Source organism: Eriocheir sinensis, chromosome 64 (assembly GCF_024679095.1).
Source record: "Eriocheir sinensis breed Jianghai 21 chromosome 64, ASM2467909v1, whole genome shotgun sequence".
Taxonomy (NCBI): domain Eukaryota; kingdom Metazoa; phylum Arthropoda; class Malacostraca; order Decapoda; family Varunidae; genus Eriocheir; species Eriocheir sinensis.
This window is the reverse complement of record NC_066572.1, coordinates 1427831-1442830: the sequence shown is the minus strand read 5'-3', so window position 1 is coordinate 1442830 and position 15000 is coordinate 1427831. Positions and strand designations below refer to the sequence as shown.

The 15000-nt window shown below is 41.3% G+C and overlaps 3 protein-coding genes and 2 long non-coding RNA genes across 7 annotated transcripts in view; 2 read left to right on the top strand and 3 right to left on the bottom strand.

Moving 5' to 3' along the window:
- LOC126987184 (zinc finger protein 83-like) overlaps nucleotides 1-1327 on the bottom strand; it is a 5892-nt gene extending 4565 nt beyond the window's left edge. The window contains exon 1 of the mRNA XM_050843978.1: nucleotides 1169-1327. The gene's annotated coding sequence lies outside the window, so the exon portion shown is untranslated. The remainder of the gene's footprint in view (nucleotides 1-1168) is intronic.
- Nucleotides 1328-2269: 942 nt separating this feature from the next.
- Nucleotides 2270-7150, top strand: LOC126987189 (oocyte zinc finger protein XlCOF6.1-like). Of its 3 annotated transcripts, none has more exons than XM_050843994.1 (2): nucleotides 2270-2385; nucleotides 4590-7150. In XM_050843994.1, exon 2 carries the CDS (start codon nucleotides 5188-5190, stop codon nucleotides 6526-6528), a length of 1341 nt encoding a protein of 446 aa, XP_050699951.1. In that variant the 5' UTR covers nucleotides 2270-2385; nucleotides 4590-5187; the 3' UTR covers nucleotides 6529-7150. The 3 variants fall into 3 exon arrangements, with proteins under 3 accessions (XP_050699951.1, XP_050699952.1, XP_050699953.1); XM_050843995.1 differs by lacking the exon at nucleotides 2270-2385 and adding an exon at nucleotides 2475-2627; XM_050843996.1 differs by lacking the exon at nucleotides 2270-2385 and adding an exon at nucleotides 2940-2958.
- Nucleotides 7151-7744: 594 nt separating this feature from the next.
- Nucleotides 7745-15000, bottom strand: part of LOC126987188 (WASH complex subunit 1-like) — a 10370-nt gene continuing 3114 nt past the window's right edge. The window contains exons 6-11 of the mRNA XM_050843993.1: nucleotides 10721-10850; nucleotides 10019-10127; nucleotides 9368-9702; nucleotides 8632-8784; nucleotides 8377-8445; nucleotides 7745-7977 (exon numbers count right to left, since the gene is read on the bottom strand). Of these exons, the coding sequence (XP_050699950.1) occupies nucleotides 7795-7977; nucleotides 8377-8445; nucleotides 8632-8784; nucleotides 9368-9702; nucleotides 10019-10127; nucleotides 10721-10850 (979 nt within the window). The 3' untranslated portion in view covers nucleotides 7745-7794. The remainder of the gene's footprint in view (nucleotides 7978-8376; nucleotides 8446-8631; nucleotides 8785-9367; nucleotides 9703-10018; nucleotides 10128-10720; nucleotides 10851-15000) is intronic.
- LOC126987198 (uncharacterized) lies at nucleotides 11892-13601 on the top strand. The gene is made up of 3 exons (XR_007740404.1): nucleotides 11892-12213; nucleotides 12864-13193; nucleotides 13524-13601. It is a non-coding gene; the product is annotated as an uncharacterized LOC126987198 (long non-coding RNA).
- LOC126987196 (uncharacterized) overlaps nucleotides 13318-15000 on the bottom strand; it is a 1963-nt gene continuing 280 nt past the window's right edge. The window contains exons 1-3 of the long non-coding RNA XR_007740397.1: nucleotides 14742-15000; nucleotides 13922-14251; nucleotides 13318-13421 (exon numbers count right to left, since the gene is read on the bottom strand). The exon at nucleotides 14742-15000 is cut by the window's right edge and continues 280 nt beyond it. This is a non-coding gene — a long non-coding RNA (uncharacterized LOC126987196). The remainder of the gene's footprint in view (nucleotides 13422-13921; nucleotides 14252-14741) is intronic.

The following is a 15000-nucleotide window of genomic DNA, read 5'->3' as shown; positions in this document are numbered from 1 at the left end:
CTGCGCGAGGAACACTTTTCTGAACTTTACTATTCTTATTTCTCTCTCCTTTTTTGTCCCCAACACCGAGCAGGTCACCCCATTATCCTCCTCTAGCCTCCCAGCCCACTCCTCCCTGCCTATTACCATGGCTACTCCAGGTGTTCTACTGGTTCTATCTACCCTGTTCTACATCTACAGTTCTGGTTTCCCTTGCCCCTGTTCCTGTAGTTCACCTCCATCGTGGGTCATCAGGACGGTCACCCAGGTAGGAAAATACAGGTAAGACATGTATTACAGGTAAGACACTTTTCCGAACTTAACTATTCTTATTTCTCTCTCCTTTTTTGTCCCCATAGAGCCCCAACACCGCGCAGGTCACCCCATTATCCTCCTCTAGCCTCCCAGCCCACTCCTCTCTGCCTATTACAATGGCTACTCCAGGTGTTCTACTGGTTCTATCTACCCTGTTCTACATCTACAGTTCTGGTTTCCCTCGTCCCTGTTCCTGTAGTTCACCTCCATCGTGGGTCATCGGGAGGGTCACCCAGGTAGGAAAATACAGGTAAGACATGTATTACAGGTAAGACACTTTTCCGAACTTAACTATTCTTATTTCTCTCTCCTTTTTTGTCCCCATACAGCCCCGACACCGAGCAGGTCACCCCATTATCCTCCTCTAGCCTCCCAGCCCACTCCTCTCTGCCTATTACAATGGCTACTCCAGGTGTTCTACTGGTTCTATCTACCCTGTTCTACATCTACAGTTCTGGTTTCCCTCGCCCCTGTTCCTGCCGTTCACCTCCAGCGTGGGTCATCGGGAGGGTCACCCAGGTAGGAAAATACAGGTAAGACACTTTTCCGAACTTAACTATTCTTATTTCTCTCTACTTTTCTGTCTCCATGCAGCCCCAACACCGAGCAGGTCACCCCATTATCCTCCCCTAGCCTCCCAGCCCACTCCTCCCTGCCTATTACCATGGCTACTCCAGGTGTTCTACTGGTTCTATCTACCCTGTTCTACATCTACAGTTCTCGTTTCCCTTGCCCCTGTTCCTGCCGTTCACCTCCAGTGTGGGTCATCGGGACGGTCACCCAGGTAGGAAATACAGGTAGGTCCCAGGTCGCTGCTCCCGGGGCCTCCATTAAGACTTACGGTGTGAATAACAGTCTTAACATCACTCCTCACCTTCTTATTCACACTCTCCTCTTCCTCTTGACTCCTCTTTCCCTTCCTCTCCTCCTCTTACTCAGCCAGGAGGGACTAACGGGAGGGTGGGTAAGGGCGCCTCGAGCCGTCCATGTTTGTTTACTTTTTGCCGTGTTTACGCATTCACAAACGCTGCAAACTTTTATTTCTATTTATAGCTTTGTTGATTGATTGATTGATGGGGTTGATGATTGATTGTTATTCTTAACTTACATAAAAAGGAGAAAAAAGGAATGTGTCATCTAACTCACATTTTTTTTTTTTAGTAAGATTGAAAAAAACATGTATACTATATATATATCTTAGGTCTCCCATACACTTAAAAATACAGGAGATTTAAGAATATTTAATGCTAAGGGAAATAATGTGAAAAAAAGGGAATTAGATTGGATGTAAACGAAAAACCGCTATTGTATATATTTAACTGTTATTTATATTAACTTTTCATACTCCCATACACTTAAAAATACCGGAGATTTAAGAATATTTAATGCTAAGGGAAATAATGTGAAAAAGAGGGAAATTATATTGGATGTAAACGAAAAACCGCCATTGTATATATTTAACTATTATTTATATTAACTTTTCATACTCCCATACACTTAAAAATACCGGAGATTTAAGAATATTTAATGCTAAGGGGAAAATAATGTGAAAAAGAGGGAATTAGATTGGATAAAACGAAAAACCGCCATTTAACTATTATTTATGTTTACTTTTCAATAATCTAAGCTTATTATACACCTAAAACACCCATAAACAGAAGGATATTAACTGCTACAGGGGAAAATATATTAAAAAAGGTCAAAATTATAATGAAAAAAAGAATCCCCGACATTTTATCCATTAACACCCTCATTAAGCCATATTTCCCACCCTTCTGAATTAATTACAACCTCAAATTAATAATATAAATAACTAGATATATTATTATAGGCTAAAAAAACATCATATACTTATAAGCTGGTTGAGCACTATTGCAATCTATTATTTTATATTTAATCATCCTCTCCATTAATTACAACCTCAGTGATATTAATAATCTTAGTAATATTGATAATCTTGTAAGTTAATTAGGACTAAGCAACCGCCATTAGCACAAGTGACTGACCTCTCGAATATTTTCCTCTCTGCAGCTGTTTATACCTGTCCTCACACCTGCCTGCTCACCTGGACGCCTAATTAAGGATCTACAGGTATTAATTAGCTTTAAAACAGGTGTGTGGAGACGGGAAATGTAATAATGTAAATATGATTAGGCTCGCCCCCCGCTCCCCTTCCCGCCATATTCCTGCCCTCATAATTCCTGTTTTGCTAATTATCCTTATTATTTTACCTCTATTTTCATCGCCTGTCTACCTGTGGCCACCTGAAGGACTAATTAAGGATCTACAGATGTTATTAAGTCGTATATAAGGACGTGGAAGGCTTAAATTAGGTATGTAGAGAGAGGAGTGTAAAAATGTAAATATAATTAGGCTCGCACCCCGCTCCCCTTCCCGCCATATTCCTGCCGTCACAATTATTTTTGGTAATTATTCTTATTTCATGGCCTTATTTTCCCCTAATGTCTACTTGTGGTCACCTGGAGGACTAATTAAGAATCTACAGGTGTTATTAAGTCGCATGTAAGGACGTGGAGGGCTTAAATTAGGTATGTGGAGAGGGATGCGTAAGAATGTAAATATAATTAGGCTCGCACCCCGCTCCCCTGCCCTCTTCATGGGTGTGATTCTAGATATTTTTCAAGCCTGGGAATGACGAAATGGGTGTGATTCTAGATATTTTTCAAGCCTGGGAATGGTCAGAAATATAGAGATTATTTATATATGTACAGTGTTAGGGTTGAGTGGGTGTGATTCTAGATATTTTTCAAGCCTGTGAATGACGAAATGGGTGTGATTGTAGATATTTTCAAGCAGGGGAATCATCATATATACGGGATAGGAGATGAAATGGGTGTGATTCTAGATATTTTTCAAGCAGGAGAATGATCACATATACGGGATAGGAGATGAAATGGGTGTGATTCCAGATATTTTTCAAGCAGGGGAATGATCATATATACGGGATAGATCTTGAAATGGGTGTGATTCTAGATATTTTCAAGCAGGGCAATGATCATATATACGGGATAGATCTTGAAATGGGTGTGATTCTAGATATTTTCAAGCAGGGCAATGATCATATATACGGGATAGGAGATGAAATGGGTGTGATTCTAGATATTTTCAAGCATGTTAATTATCATATATACGGGATAGGAGATGAAATGGGTGTGATTCTAGATATTTTCAAGCAGGGCAATGATCATATATACGGGATAGGAGATGAAATGGGTGTGATTCTAGATATTTTCAAGCAGGGCAATGATCATATATACGGGATAGATCTTGAAATGGGTGTGATTCTAGATATTTTCAAGCAGGGCAATGATCATATATACGGGATAGGAGATGAAATGGGTGTGATTCTAGATATTTTCAAGCATGTTAATTATCATATATACGGGATAGGAGATGAAATGGGTGTGATTCTAGATATTTTTCAAGCATGTTAATTATCTTATATACGGGATAGGAGATAAAATGGGTGTGATTCTAGGTATTTTCAAGCAGGGGAATTATCATATATACGGGATAGGAGATGAAATGGGTGTGATTCTAGATATTTTTCAAGCAGGGGAATCAGAAATATATAGATTATTTATATATGTACTGTTAGGGTTGGTTGGGTGTGATTCTAGATATTTTCCAAGCACAGGATATATGATTTAGCAATGTACAGTGCTAGCTTCCAGTGGGTGTGATTCTAGATATTTACTGTCAATAGAAAGTTGTCGGACGATCGGGCAGACTATTTTGATATATGCTGTGCTGGGCTTGCATGGGTGTGATTCTAGATATTTACTGCCAATAGAAAGTTGTCGGACGATCGGGCAGACTATTTTGATATATGCTGTGCTGGGCTTGCATGGGTGTGATTCTAGATATTTACTGTCAATAGGAAGTTGTTGGACGATCAGGCAGACTATTTTGATATATGCTGTGCTGGGCTTGCATGGGTGTGATTCTAGATATTTACTGTCAATAGGAAGTTGTTGGACGATCAGGCAGACTATTTTGATATATGCTGTGCTGGGCTTGCATGGGTGTGATTCTAGATATTTACTGTCAATAGGAAGTTGTTGGACGATCAGGCAGACTATTTTGATATATGCTGTGCTGGGCTTGCATGGGTGTGATTCTAGATATTTACTGCCAATAGAAAGTTGTCAGACGATCGGGCAGACTATTTTGATATATGCTGTGGTGGGCTTGCATGGGTGTGATTCTAGATATTTACCGTATCAGAAATTCAGTGTTTAAAACAGTAATACCATTTTTGTTTCTCTTCCCAGGCAGCACCAGAGAGTCAGCTAGCAAGTACATGATTAAAATATATAAGTGAACAAGAAATTAAAAAAGTAAATATCAACAATAAAAGTAATGAAAAAAATAATATAGAAAAAAAAGAAATAAAAAGGTGAAAATTTCGGAAGTGAAAAACAAACTTAAAAAAATGAGTGAAATGTGAACGAAAATTTAAAAACTGAATACCAACAACAATAAAGTAACAAAAAAAAATATATATATAAAAGAAAAAAAGGTGAACATTTTGGAAACGAAAAAACAAACTTGAAAAAATGAGTGAAAAGTGAAAAAAAAACAAAAAAAAAAACAATCAACAATAAAAATGATAAAAATAATGTAGAAAAAAAAAAGCTGAACATTTTGGAAGCGAAAAAATAAACTTGAAAAAACGAGTAAAAAGTGAACGAAAATTTAAAAACTGAATTTCAACAACAATAAAAGTAACGGAAAAAAAATCTATATATACATAAAAAAAGAGAAAAAAAGGTGAAAATTTTGAAAGCGAAAAAACAAACTTGAAAAAACTATAAAAAAGTGAAAAAAAAAACAATAATAAAATAAAAAAACAAATATCAACAAATCAAAATGTCGTCACAAAACCCCAAACTCAAATGCCGGGAGTGCGGACACGAGGCCCCCACCCAAAGCGCTTTACTGCAACACACACTCACCCACTCCGGGCTCGAGGTGTTCCGCTGCGCCCACTGCGACAAGATGTTCACGCACGTTACCCCGTACAAAAAACACACTCGCCTCCATTCCCGCGTCAACAAGTTCAAGTGCGAGGAATGTGGCCGAGGGTTCCATATGCAATATTACCTCAACCAGCACTTACTGAGGCACAAAGGGGAGCGGAATTTCGAGTGTCATGTCTGCGGAAAACGGTTTGTCCTGCGCACGAATCTTTGCCAGCACATTAAGACACACGCAGGGGTTAAAAAGCATAGATGTGACGAATGTGGGAAGGAGTATTCGAGCAAGACTGCGTTACAAGACCACTCGGAAACGCATACCGGGATACGGAACTTTAAGTGCGACGAGTGCGGACGCTCGTACTTCAACCAACGCGCTCTGACCCAGCACATCGCCGTCCACAAACTCCCGAAGACATTTAAGTGCGACACCTGCGGCGACGCGTTCCGTAACAAGAGCGAACTGGACCAACACACGAACGTACACACGGGCGATCGGAAGTACGTGTGCGCGGAATGCGGGAAGTGCTTTCGGCAGAAGTCGGCGTACTCTCGACACCTGTTGACGCATACGAAGGAAAAGCGATTCCAGTGCGATGATTGCAAGAGGTGTTTCGCCGAGAAGGGGACGCTGGTTAAGCACATCCCGGTCTGCCGATCGCGTCGTCTATACACATGCGGCGAGTGTGACAAGTTCTTCCGAAGCGACGTGGAGCTTGCCAAACACTCCGAATTCCACGAGAAAGCGCGGAAATTCCACTGCGTCGTATGCGAACAGTACTTCCCTGATTCTGCCGCGCTATCCTACCACATCTGCACCAGGGTAACGCGACTGGCCTGCACGAAAACCGGCGAACCGCTCACGACGCAGCACAAGTGTAACCTCTGTGGGAAGACCTTCACTGAGGAGGGGAACTACACACGTCATCTTGAGTTCCACGCCAAGGATAGGCTATTTAAGTGCCCAAAGTGTGCCAAGGGGTTCGTGTCGAGAGACCACTTGAACCGTCACGTGGTAATACACTCAAAGGTCCGGGATTATGTCTGCGAGGAGTGCGGTGCGAGTTTTGTCCGTAAGAGCGACTTGAAGCTGCATGGGGTGAGGCACTCTGGGGTGCGGAAGTTTGGGTGCGAGGAGTGTGGCCAAAGGTTCACGAGGAAGGTGAGTTTGACGAATCATCAGAGGAGGCATTTTAGGGCTCTGGCGGCAGCGAAGAGCGGAACAGCGGACTGAACAGACAAGATGATGGGTGGAATAGTGACTTGAGATGAAAATTAAAGGAAAAAGAGGAATTAAATGATAGACCTAGGTTGAAAAATTAGAGAAAAAAAGAGATTATGTTAAAGATTACATGGAAGAATTGTTGTTTGATAGAATGATATAGAAAATAAAGAAAAAAAAGGATACTTGATAGACTGAAGTTGTAAAATGAAAGGAAAATGAAGACTTGAAATAGACAGATTGAAATTAATGGAAGAAATAAGTTATTGGTGTTTAGAAGCATAAGATAAAGATAATTACTATAGAGTGAAAACATGAAGGAAAACAAAGGAAAACAGGACTAGAGAAATGAGTTTGACGATGTTTTAATTGTGACCAAATGTATGTATGTATGTATGTATGTGTGTTTTAATATGTATATGTATATGTATGGATGAATGTTTGTATGTATAAGAGAGAGAGAGAGAGAGAGAGAGAGAGAGAGAGAGAGAGAGAGAGAGAGAGAGAGAGAGAGATTGGAGAAAAATATTAGTCTTTTTTTTAACTTTGGAGGAAAAAATGAGAGAGAGAGAGAGAGAGAGAGAGAGAGAGAGAGAGAGAGAGAGAGAGAGAGAGAGAGATCAATAAAACCAGCAACCTTCAATTCACTGATATTTTTCTTATTCACTAAAAACAACAAAATAAAAACTCAAATTATTACTATCAAATCACATTTATATTTCTTTACAATCAATACATTATCTCAATCACTCAAGGGGGGCATGTGCTGGGGGGGCATGCGCTGGGGGGGCGTTGCTTCACTCACCCTATGCCGCCACCACCGCGCCGCAGGGGAAAGGATTGTAAGGAAGAGGAGGAGAAGAGAAAGGAAGAGAAATTAGATCACATGAAAAAGTAGAAGGAAGGGAGATTGAAGAAGCTAGGCCTACTCTCGTAAAAATCATCTCTCTGGTAGGCCTATTTCCGGGTCAGTTTCTTCCGTCAGTCACGAAATTTGGTCCCAGCGTCAATCAATTATCTTCTGCGTCGATCCGATGGTTTGGACATGTAAAGAGAGCAGGGGAGGACACAGTGCTGGGAGAGAGAAGGAAGGGAAGGGAAGGGAAGGGAAGGGAAGGGAAGGAAAGGAAAGGAAAGGGAAGAGAAGAGAAGAGAAGAGAAGAGAAGAGAAGAGAAGAGAAGGGGAAGGGAAGGGAAGGGAAGGAAAGGGAAGGGAAAGGAAGAGAGAGAGAGAGAGAGAGAGAGAGAGAGAGAGAGAGAGAGAGAGAGACCCCCCCCTTAATCCCAATCCTCATCACTCCCCTCCTTGTCCCCCCCCTCCTCCACCTCCTGCCCCCCTCCGAAGCTCAGGGGGGGCGGGGGGATGATGGAGGCCAGTCTCTCCATGGTGCTGCCCCCCCCGCCACCCCCTGGGGTCCTGGGGGGCTCGCTGGGGGGGTTCTTCTGTGCCCCGGAAATACCCTGGGGGAGAGAGAGAGAGAGAGGGGGTTAGTGTGGTGGGGAAGGAGGAGGAGGAGGAGGAGGAGGAGGAGGAGGAAGAGGAGGAGGAGGAGAAGACTTATAAATATTGTTTATTATTGTTTTATTTCTTCTTCCTCTTCCTCCTCCTCCTCCTCCTCCTCTTCTTCCTTCCTTCCTTCCTTCCTTCCTTCGTTCTCTTTCCTCTCCTATGTCCTCCTCCTCCTCCTCCTCCTCCTCCTCCTTCTCTCTTTCTCTATCTCGCCCTCTTCCTCCTCTATCATCCCTCCTCCTCCTCCTCCTCCTCTTCTTCTCTTCCTTCCTTTCTTCCTTCCTTTCCTTCTCTTTCCTCTCCTATGTCCTCCTCCTCCTCTTCCTCCTCCTCCTCCTCCTCTTCCTTACCTTGCGTCGCTGTGAGAGGCGATTGAAAAGGTCACTCATAAGGTCACCGCCGGAAGCCTTCGGTGTGACCTGAGAGAGAGAGAGAGAGAGAGAGAGAGAGAGAGAGAGAGAGAGAGAGAGAGAGAGAGAGAGATTGTCAGTATCATCAATTAAAAATCCAAATATGTACACACACACACACACACACACACACACACACACACACACACTCACACACACACACACACACACACACAACCCCCCCCCTCCCCTTACCTTGCCCTCCCCTTCCTTGCCCCCACCACTGCCCCCCTTCTTCCGGCCCCCCTGCTTGGCACTCTTCAGCTTGGCACCCCCGACCCCCCCGGCCTCCTGGATGGCACGCATGAGGTCACTGCGAGCCTCGGAAAGTGCGGCCGCTGGGAGAGTCTGTGGAGAGAGAGAGAGAGAGAGAGAGAGAGAGAGAGAGAGAGAGAGAGAATTATTAATATATGGGTCTTAATACTCAACACCTGTAAACATATATACAAAAGAGAGAGAGAGAGAGAGAGAGAGAGAGAGAGAGAGAGAGAGAGAGAGAGAGAGAGAGAGAGAGAGAGAGAGAGAGTCAGACTAGACTTTTTTTATTTATTTTTTTTATATTGTTACAAAAGTCTAAATTATTTGCTTCGTTTTAAAACACACACAAGGTCGATGGGGCAACCTAATTAACTTGTTGATAATTAAAACAAAACAAATTAATAAGTAGATAAAATAGAATGATTACTTAGAAAAAATGATTACTTAAAAAAAATTATTACTTAGAAAAATGATTATATACTTAGAAAAAAAAAAAATATACCTCACTAAAAAGTATCTATATAAGTAACCTTAACTCTAGTACTTCACTTATACATACTTATACATACTTTATACATTTTTAAGCCAAGACTTTTTGCGCCATGGCAGGGCAGCGCTCTAACCGATGGAGCTACGGGAAATTCAAGAAAAAAAAATATGTGTATAATCTTACCTCTGGGGCTGGTCCTGTCGGCGGAGGAGGTGGAGGAGGTGGAGGAGGAGGAGGAGGAGCAGAGGTAGGAGCAGGAGGAGGAGGAGGAGGTGGAGCAGGAGTACTAGATGCAGGAAGAGGAGGAGGAGGAGGAGGAGGAGCAGTTGTGGAAGGAGGAGGAGGTGGAGGAGCTGGTTGTGAGGGTGGTGGAGTGGAGGTGGTGGTGGACTGTTGTGGTTGTGGTGGTTTGGTGGTGGTGGTGGAGGGGGGCTGTAGGGGGGGACCGTCGTGGAAGCTCAGGGAGGGGGCGATGGTGGGGTCAGGTCCACCCTCAAAGAGAAGGTCATTTGCAACACCTGGAAAAAAGAAGAAGAAGAAGAAGGAGGAGGAGGAGGAGGAGGAAGAGGAGGAAGAGTAGTAGTAGTAGTAGTAGTAGTAGTAGTAGTAGTAGTAGTAGTAGTAGTAATAATAATAATAATAATAATAATAATTTCTACATTTTTTTATATATATTTGTCTATGTAAGTAATTATCTATCTATCTATCTGTCTATCACATACTCTCTCTCTCTCTCTCTCTCTCTCTCTCTCTCTCTCTCTCTCTCTCTCTCTCTCTCTCTCTCTCTCTCTCTCTCTCTCCAGTCTTCCTCCTCCTCCTCCTCCTCCTCTGTACCTGTAAGGAAGGGCAGCTCCGAGGGCAGGTCCAGGTCAGGCAGGTCGGTGAGGTCAGGCAGGTACTGGTAGCCATCCTTGTTGACCAGCCCGCCGCCAATCGCTCCGTCCTGAAGGGGAGAATTACATAGGTCTATATAGATTTTGAGGCCCCATGTAGATTGCTTCGGGTATATATTACATGGGTTTACATAGATTTACACAGATACTTAGACCACATCGAGAATTACATAGATATAAATAGATTTTGAGGTCCTATTTAGATTGATTCAGAGATACATTACATGGGTTTACATAGATTTACACAGATACTTAGACCACATTGAGAATTACATAGATATACATAGATTTTGAGGTCCCGTATAGATTGATTCAGAGATACATTACATAGATTTACAGATACTTAGACCACATAGAGAATTACATAGATATACATAGATTTTGAGGTCCCATATAGATTGATTCAGAGATACATTACATAGATTTACAGATACTTAGACCACATAGAGAATTATATAGGTATATATAGATTTTGAGGTCCCATATAGATTGATTCAGATACTATACATAGATTTACATAGATTTACACAGATTCTAAGACCACACAGAGCCCATGAGAGGAGGATCAGGTTAGGATCATCAACACCCACAGAGAGGAAGGCGAGGAGAGGAGGGAAAAAAAATTATAGGCCTAAAAGTTTACCTGTAGTGTGGTTGGGGCATCGTGCAGGCCAGGGGGGGTGGGGGTGCCAGTGCCCGCCCTGCTCCTCGGTGCCACGCCTCTTGTGCCACACACCACGCCCAGGGGGTCAAGCACCATGTATTTCTTATACCTGGGACATAAGGATATAGTTTAGGTTAGGTTAGGTTAGGTTAGGTTAGGTTAGGTAAGTTTAGGGTATCTTCAGACACATGATACCCAGCACCTTATGGTATAAATCAACACAGAATGACCTCACTTTGTTGTATAGAAAGTCTCATTAGTAAGGAAGCATGGATGAGTTTTCTGAGTCAAGGCCTATAGTGACTGTTTGGGGTTTTGTTAGGTTAGGTTAGGTTAAGTTTAGGGTATCTTCAGACACATGATACCCAGCACCTTATGGTATAAATCAACACAGAATGACCTCACTTTGTTGTATAGAAAGTCTCATTAGTAAGGAAGCATGGATGAGTTTTCTGAGTCAAGACCTATAGTGACTGTTTGGGGTTTTGTTAGGTTAGGTTAGGTTAAGTTTAGGGTATCTTCAAACACATGATACCCAGCACCTTATGGTATAAATCAACACAGAATGACCTCACTTTGTTGTATAGAAAGTCTCATTAGTAAGGAAGCATGGATGAGTTTTCTGAGTCAAGGCCTATAGTGACTGTTTGGGGTTTTGTTAGGTTAAGTTTAGGGTATCTTCAAACACATGATACCCAGCACCTTATGGTATAAATCAACACAGAATGACCTCACTTTGTTGTATAGAAAGTCTCATTAGTAAGGAAGCATGGATGAGTTTTCTGAGTCAAGGCCTATAGTGACTGTTTGGGGTTTTGTTAGGTTAAGTTTAGGGTATCTTCAAACACATGATACCCAGCACCTTATGGTCTAAATCAACACAGAATGACCTCACTTTGTTGTATAGAAAGTCTCATTAGTAAGGAAGCATGGATGAGTTTTCTGAGTCAAGGCCTATAGTGACTGTTTGGGGTTTTGTTAGGTTAAGTTTAGGGTATCTTCAAACACATGATACCCAGCACCTTATGGTATAAATCAACACAGAATGACCTCACTTTGTTGTATGGAAAGTCTCATTAGTAAGGAAGCATGGATGAGTTTTCTGAGTCAAGGCCTATAGTGACTGTTTGGGGTTTTGTTAGGTTAAGTTTAGGGTATCTTCAAACACATGATACCCAGCACCTTATGGTATAAATCAACACAGAATGACCTCACTTTGTTGTATAGAAAGTCTCATTAGTAAGGAAGCAAGGATGAGTTTTCTGAGTCAAGGCCTATAGTGACTGTTTGGGGTTTTGTTAGGTTAAGTTTAGGGTATCTTCAAACACATGATAGCCAGCACCTTATGGTATAAATCAACACAGAATGACCTCACTTTGTTGTATAGAAAGTCTCATTAGTAAGGAAGCATGGATGAGTTTTCTGAGTCAAGGCCTATAGTGACTGTTTGGGGTTTTGTTAGGTTAGGTTAGGTTAAGTTTAGGGTATCTTCAAACACATGATACCCAGCACCTTATGGTCTAAATCAACACAGAATGACCTCACTTTGTTGTATGGAAAGTCTCATTAGTAAGGAAGCATGGATGAGTTTTCTGAGTCAAGGCCTATAGTGACTGTTTGGGGTTTTGTTAGGTTAAGTTTAGGGTATCTTCAAACACATGATACCCAGCACCTTATGGTATAAATCAACACAGAATGACCTCACTTTGTTGTATAGAAAGTCTCATTAGTAAGGAAGCATGGATGAGTTTTCTGAGTCAAGGCCTATAGTGACTGTTTGGGGTTTTGTTAGGTTAAGTTTAGGGTATCTTCAAACACATGACAGCCAGCACCTTATGGTATAAATCAACACAGAATGACCTCACTTTGTTGTATAGAAAGTCTCATTAGTAAGGAAGCATAGATGCGTTTTCTGAGTCAAGACCTATAGTGACTGTTTGGGGTTTTGTTAGGTTATGTTAGGTTAAGTTTAGGGTATCTTCAAACACATGATACCCAGCACCTTATGGTATAAATCAACACAGAATGACCTCACTTTGTTGTATAGAAAGTCTCATTAGTAAGGAAGCATGGATGAGTTTTCTGAGTCAAGGCCTATAGTGACTGTTTGGGGTTTTGTTAGGTTAAGTTTAGGGTATCTTCAAACACATGATAGCCAGCACCTTATGGTATAAATCAACACAGAATGACCTCACTTTGTTGTATAGAAAGTCTCATTAGTAAGGAAGCATAGATGAGTTTTCTGAGTCAAGACCTATAGTGACTGTTTGGGGTTTTGTTAGGTTAGGTTAGGTTAAGTTTAGGGTATCTTCAAACACATGATAGCCAGCACCTTATGGTATAAATCAACACAGAATGACCTCACTTTGTTGTATAGAAAGTCTCATTAGTAAGGAAGCAAGGATGAGTTTTCTGAGTCAAGGCCTATAGTGACTGTTTGGGGTTTTGTTAGGTTAAGTTTAGGGTATCTTCAAACACATGATAGCCAGCACCTTATGGTATAAATCAACACAGAATGACCTCACTTTGTTGTATAGAAAGTCTCATTAGTAAGGAACCATGGATGAGTTTTCTGAGTCAAGGCCTATAGTGACTGTTTGGGGTTTTGTTAGGTTAAGTTTAGGGTATCTTCAAACACATGATAGCCAGCACCTTATGGTATAAATCAACACAGAATGACCTCACTTTGTTGTATGGAAAGTCTCATTAGTAAGGAGGCATAGATGAGTTTTCTGAGTCAAGGCCTATAGTGACTGTTTGGGGTTTTGTTAGGTTAGGTAAGGTTAAGTTTAGGGTATCTTCAAACACATGATACCCAGCACCTTATGGTATAAATCAACACAGAATGACCTCACTTTGTTGTATAGAAAGTCTCATTAGTAAGGAAGCATACATGAGTTTTCTGAGTCAAGGCTTATAGTGACTGTTTGGGGTTTTGTTAGGTTAAGTTTAGGGTATCTTCAAACACATGACAGCCAGCACCTTATGGTATAAATCAACACAGAATGACCTCACTTTGTTGTATGGAAAGTCTCATTAGTAAGGAAGCATATATGAATTTTCTGAGTCAAGACCTATAGTGACTGTTTGGGGTTTTGTTAGGTTAGGTTAGGTTAAGTTTAGGGTATCTTCAAACACATGATAGCCAGCACCTTATGGTCTAAATCAACACAGAATGACCTCACTTTGTTGTATGGAAAGTCTCATTAGTAAGGAAGCATGGATGAGTTTTCTGAGTCAAGGCCTATAGTGACTGTTTGGGGTTTTGTTAGGTTAGGTTAGGTTAAGTTTAGGGTATCTTCAAACACATGATAGCCAGCACCTTATGGTATAAATCAACACAGAATGACCTCACTTTGTTGTATAGAAAGTCTCATTAGTAAGGAAGCATAGATGAGTTTTCTGAGTCAAGGCCTATAGTGACTGTTTGGGGTTTTGTTAGGTTAAGTTTAGGGTATCTTCAAACACATGATAGCCAGCACCTTATGGTATAAATCAACACAGAATGACCTCACTTTGTTGTATAGAAAGTCTCATTAGTAAGGAAGCATGGATGAGTTTTCTGAGTCAAGGCCTATAGTGACTGTTTGGGGTTTTGTTAGGTTAGGTTAGGTTAAGTTTAGGGTATCTTCAAACACATGATACCCAGCACCTTATGGTATAAATCAACACAGAATGACCTCACTTTGTTGTATAGAAAGTCTCATTAGTAAGGAAGCATACATGAGTTTTCTGAGTCAAGGCCTATAGTGACTGTTTGGGGTTTTGTTAGGTTAAGCTTAGGGTATCTTCAAACACATGATAGCCAGCACCTTATGGTATAAATCAACACAGGATGACCTCACTTTGTTGTATAGAAAGTCTCATTAGTAAGGAAGCATGGATGAGTTTTCTGAGTCAAAGCCTATAGTGACTGTTTGGGGTTTTGTTAGGTTAAGTTTAGGGTATCTTCAAACACATGATACCCAGAACCCTATAGCATATATCAACAAAGAATGACCTCACTTTGTTGTATGGAAAGTCTCATTAGTAAGGAACCATGGATGAGTTTTCTGAGTCAAGACCTATAGTGACTGTTTGGGGTTTTGTTAGGTTATGTTAGGTTAAGTTTAGGGTATCTTCAAACACATGATACCCAGCACCTTATGGTATAAATCAACACAGAATGACCTCACTTTGTTGTATGGAAAGTCTCATTAGTAAGGAACCATAGATGAGTTTTCTGAGTCAAGGCCTATAGTGACTGTTTGGGGTTTTGT

Bases quoted from the DNA above. Each gene is read 5' to 3' on its own strand.
- LOC126987189 (XM_050843994.1), top strand. From the start codon at position 5,188: ATGTCGTCACAAAACCCCAAACTCAAATGCCGGGAGTGCGGACACGAG.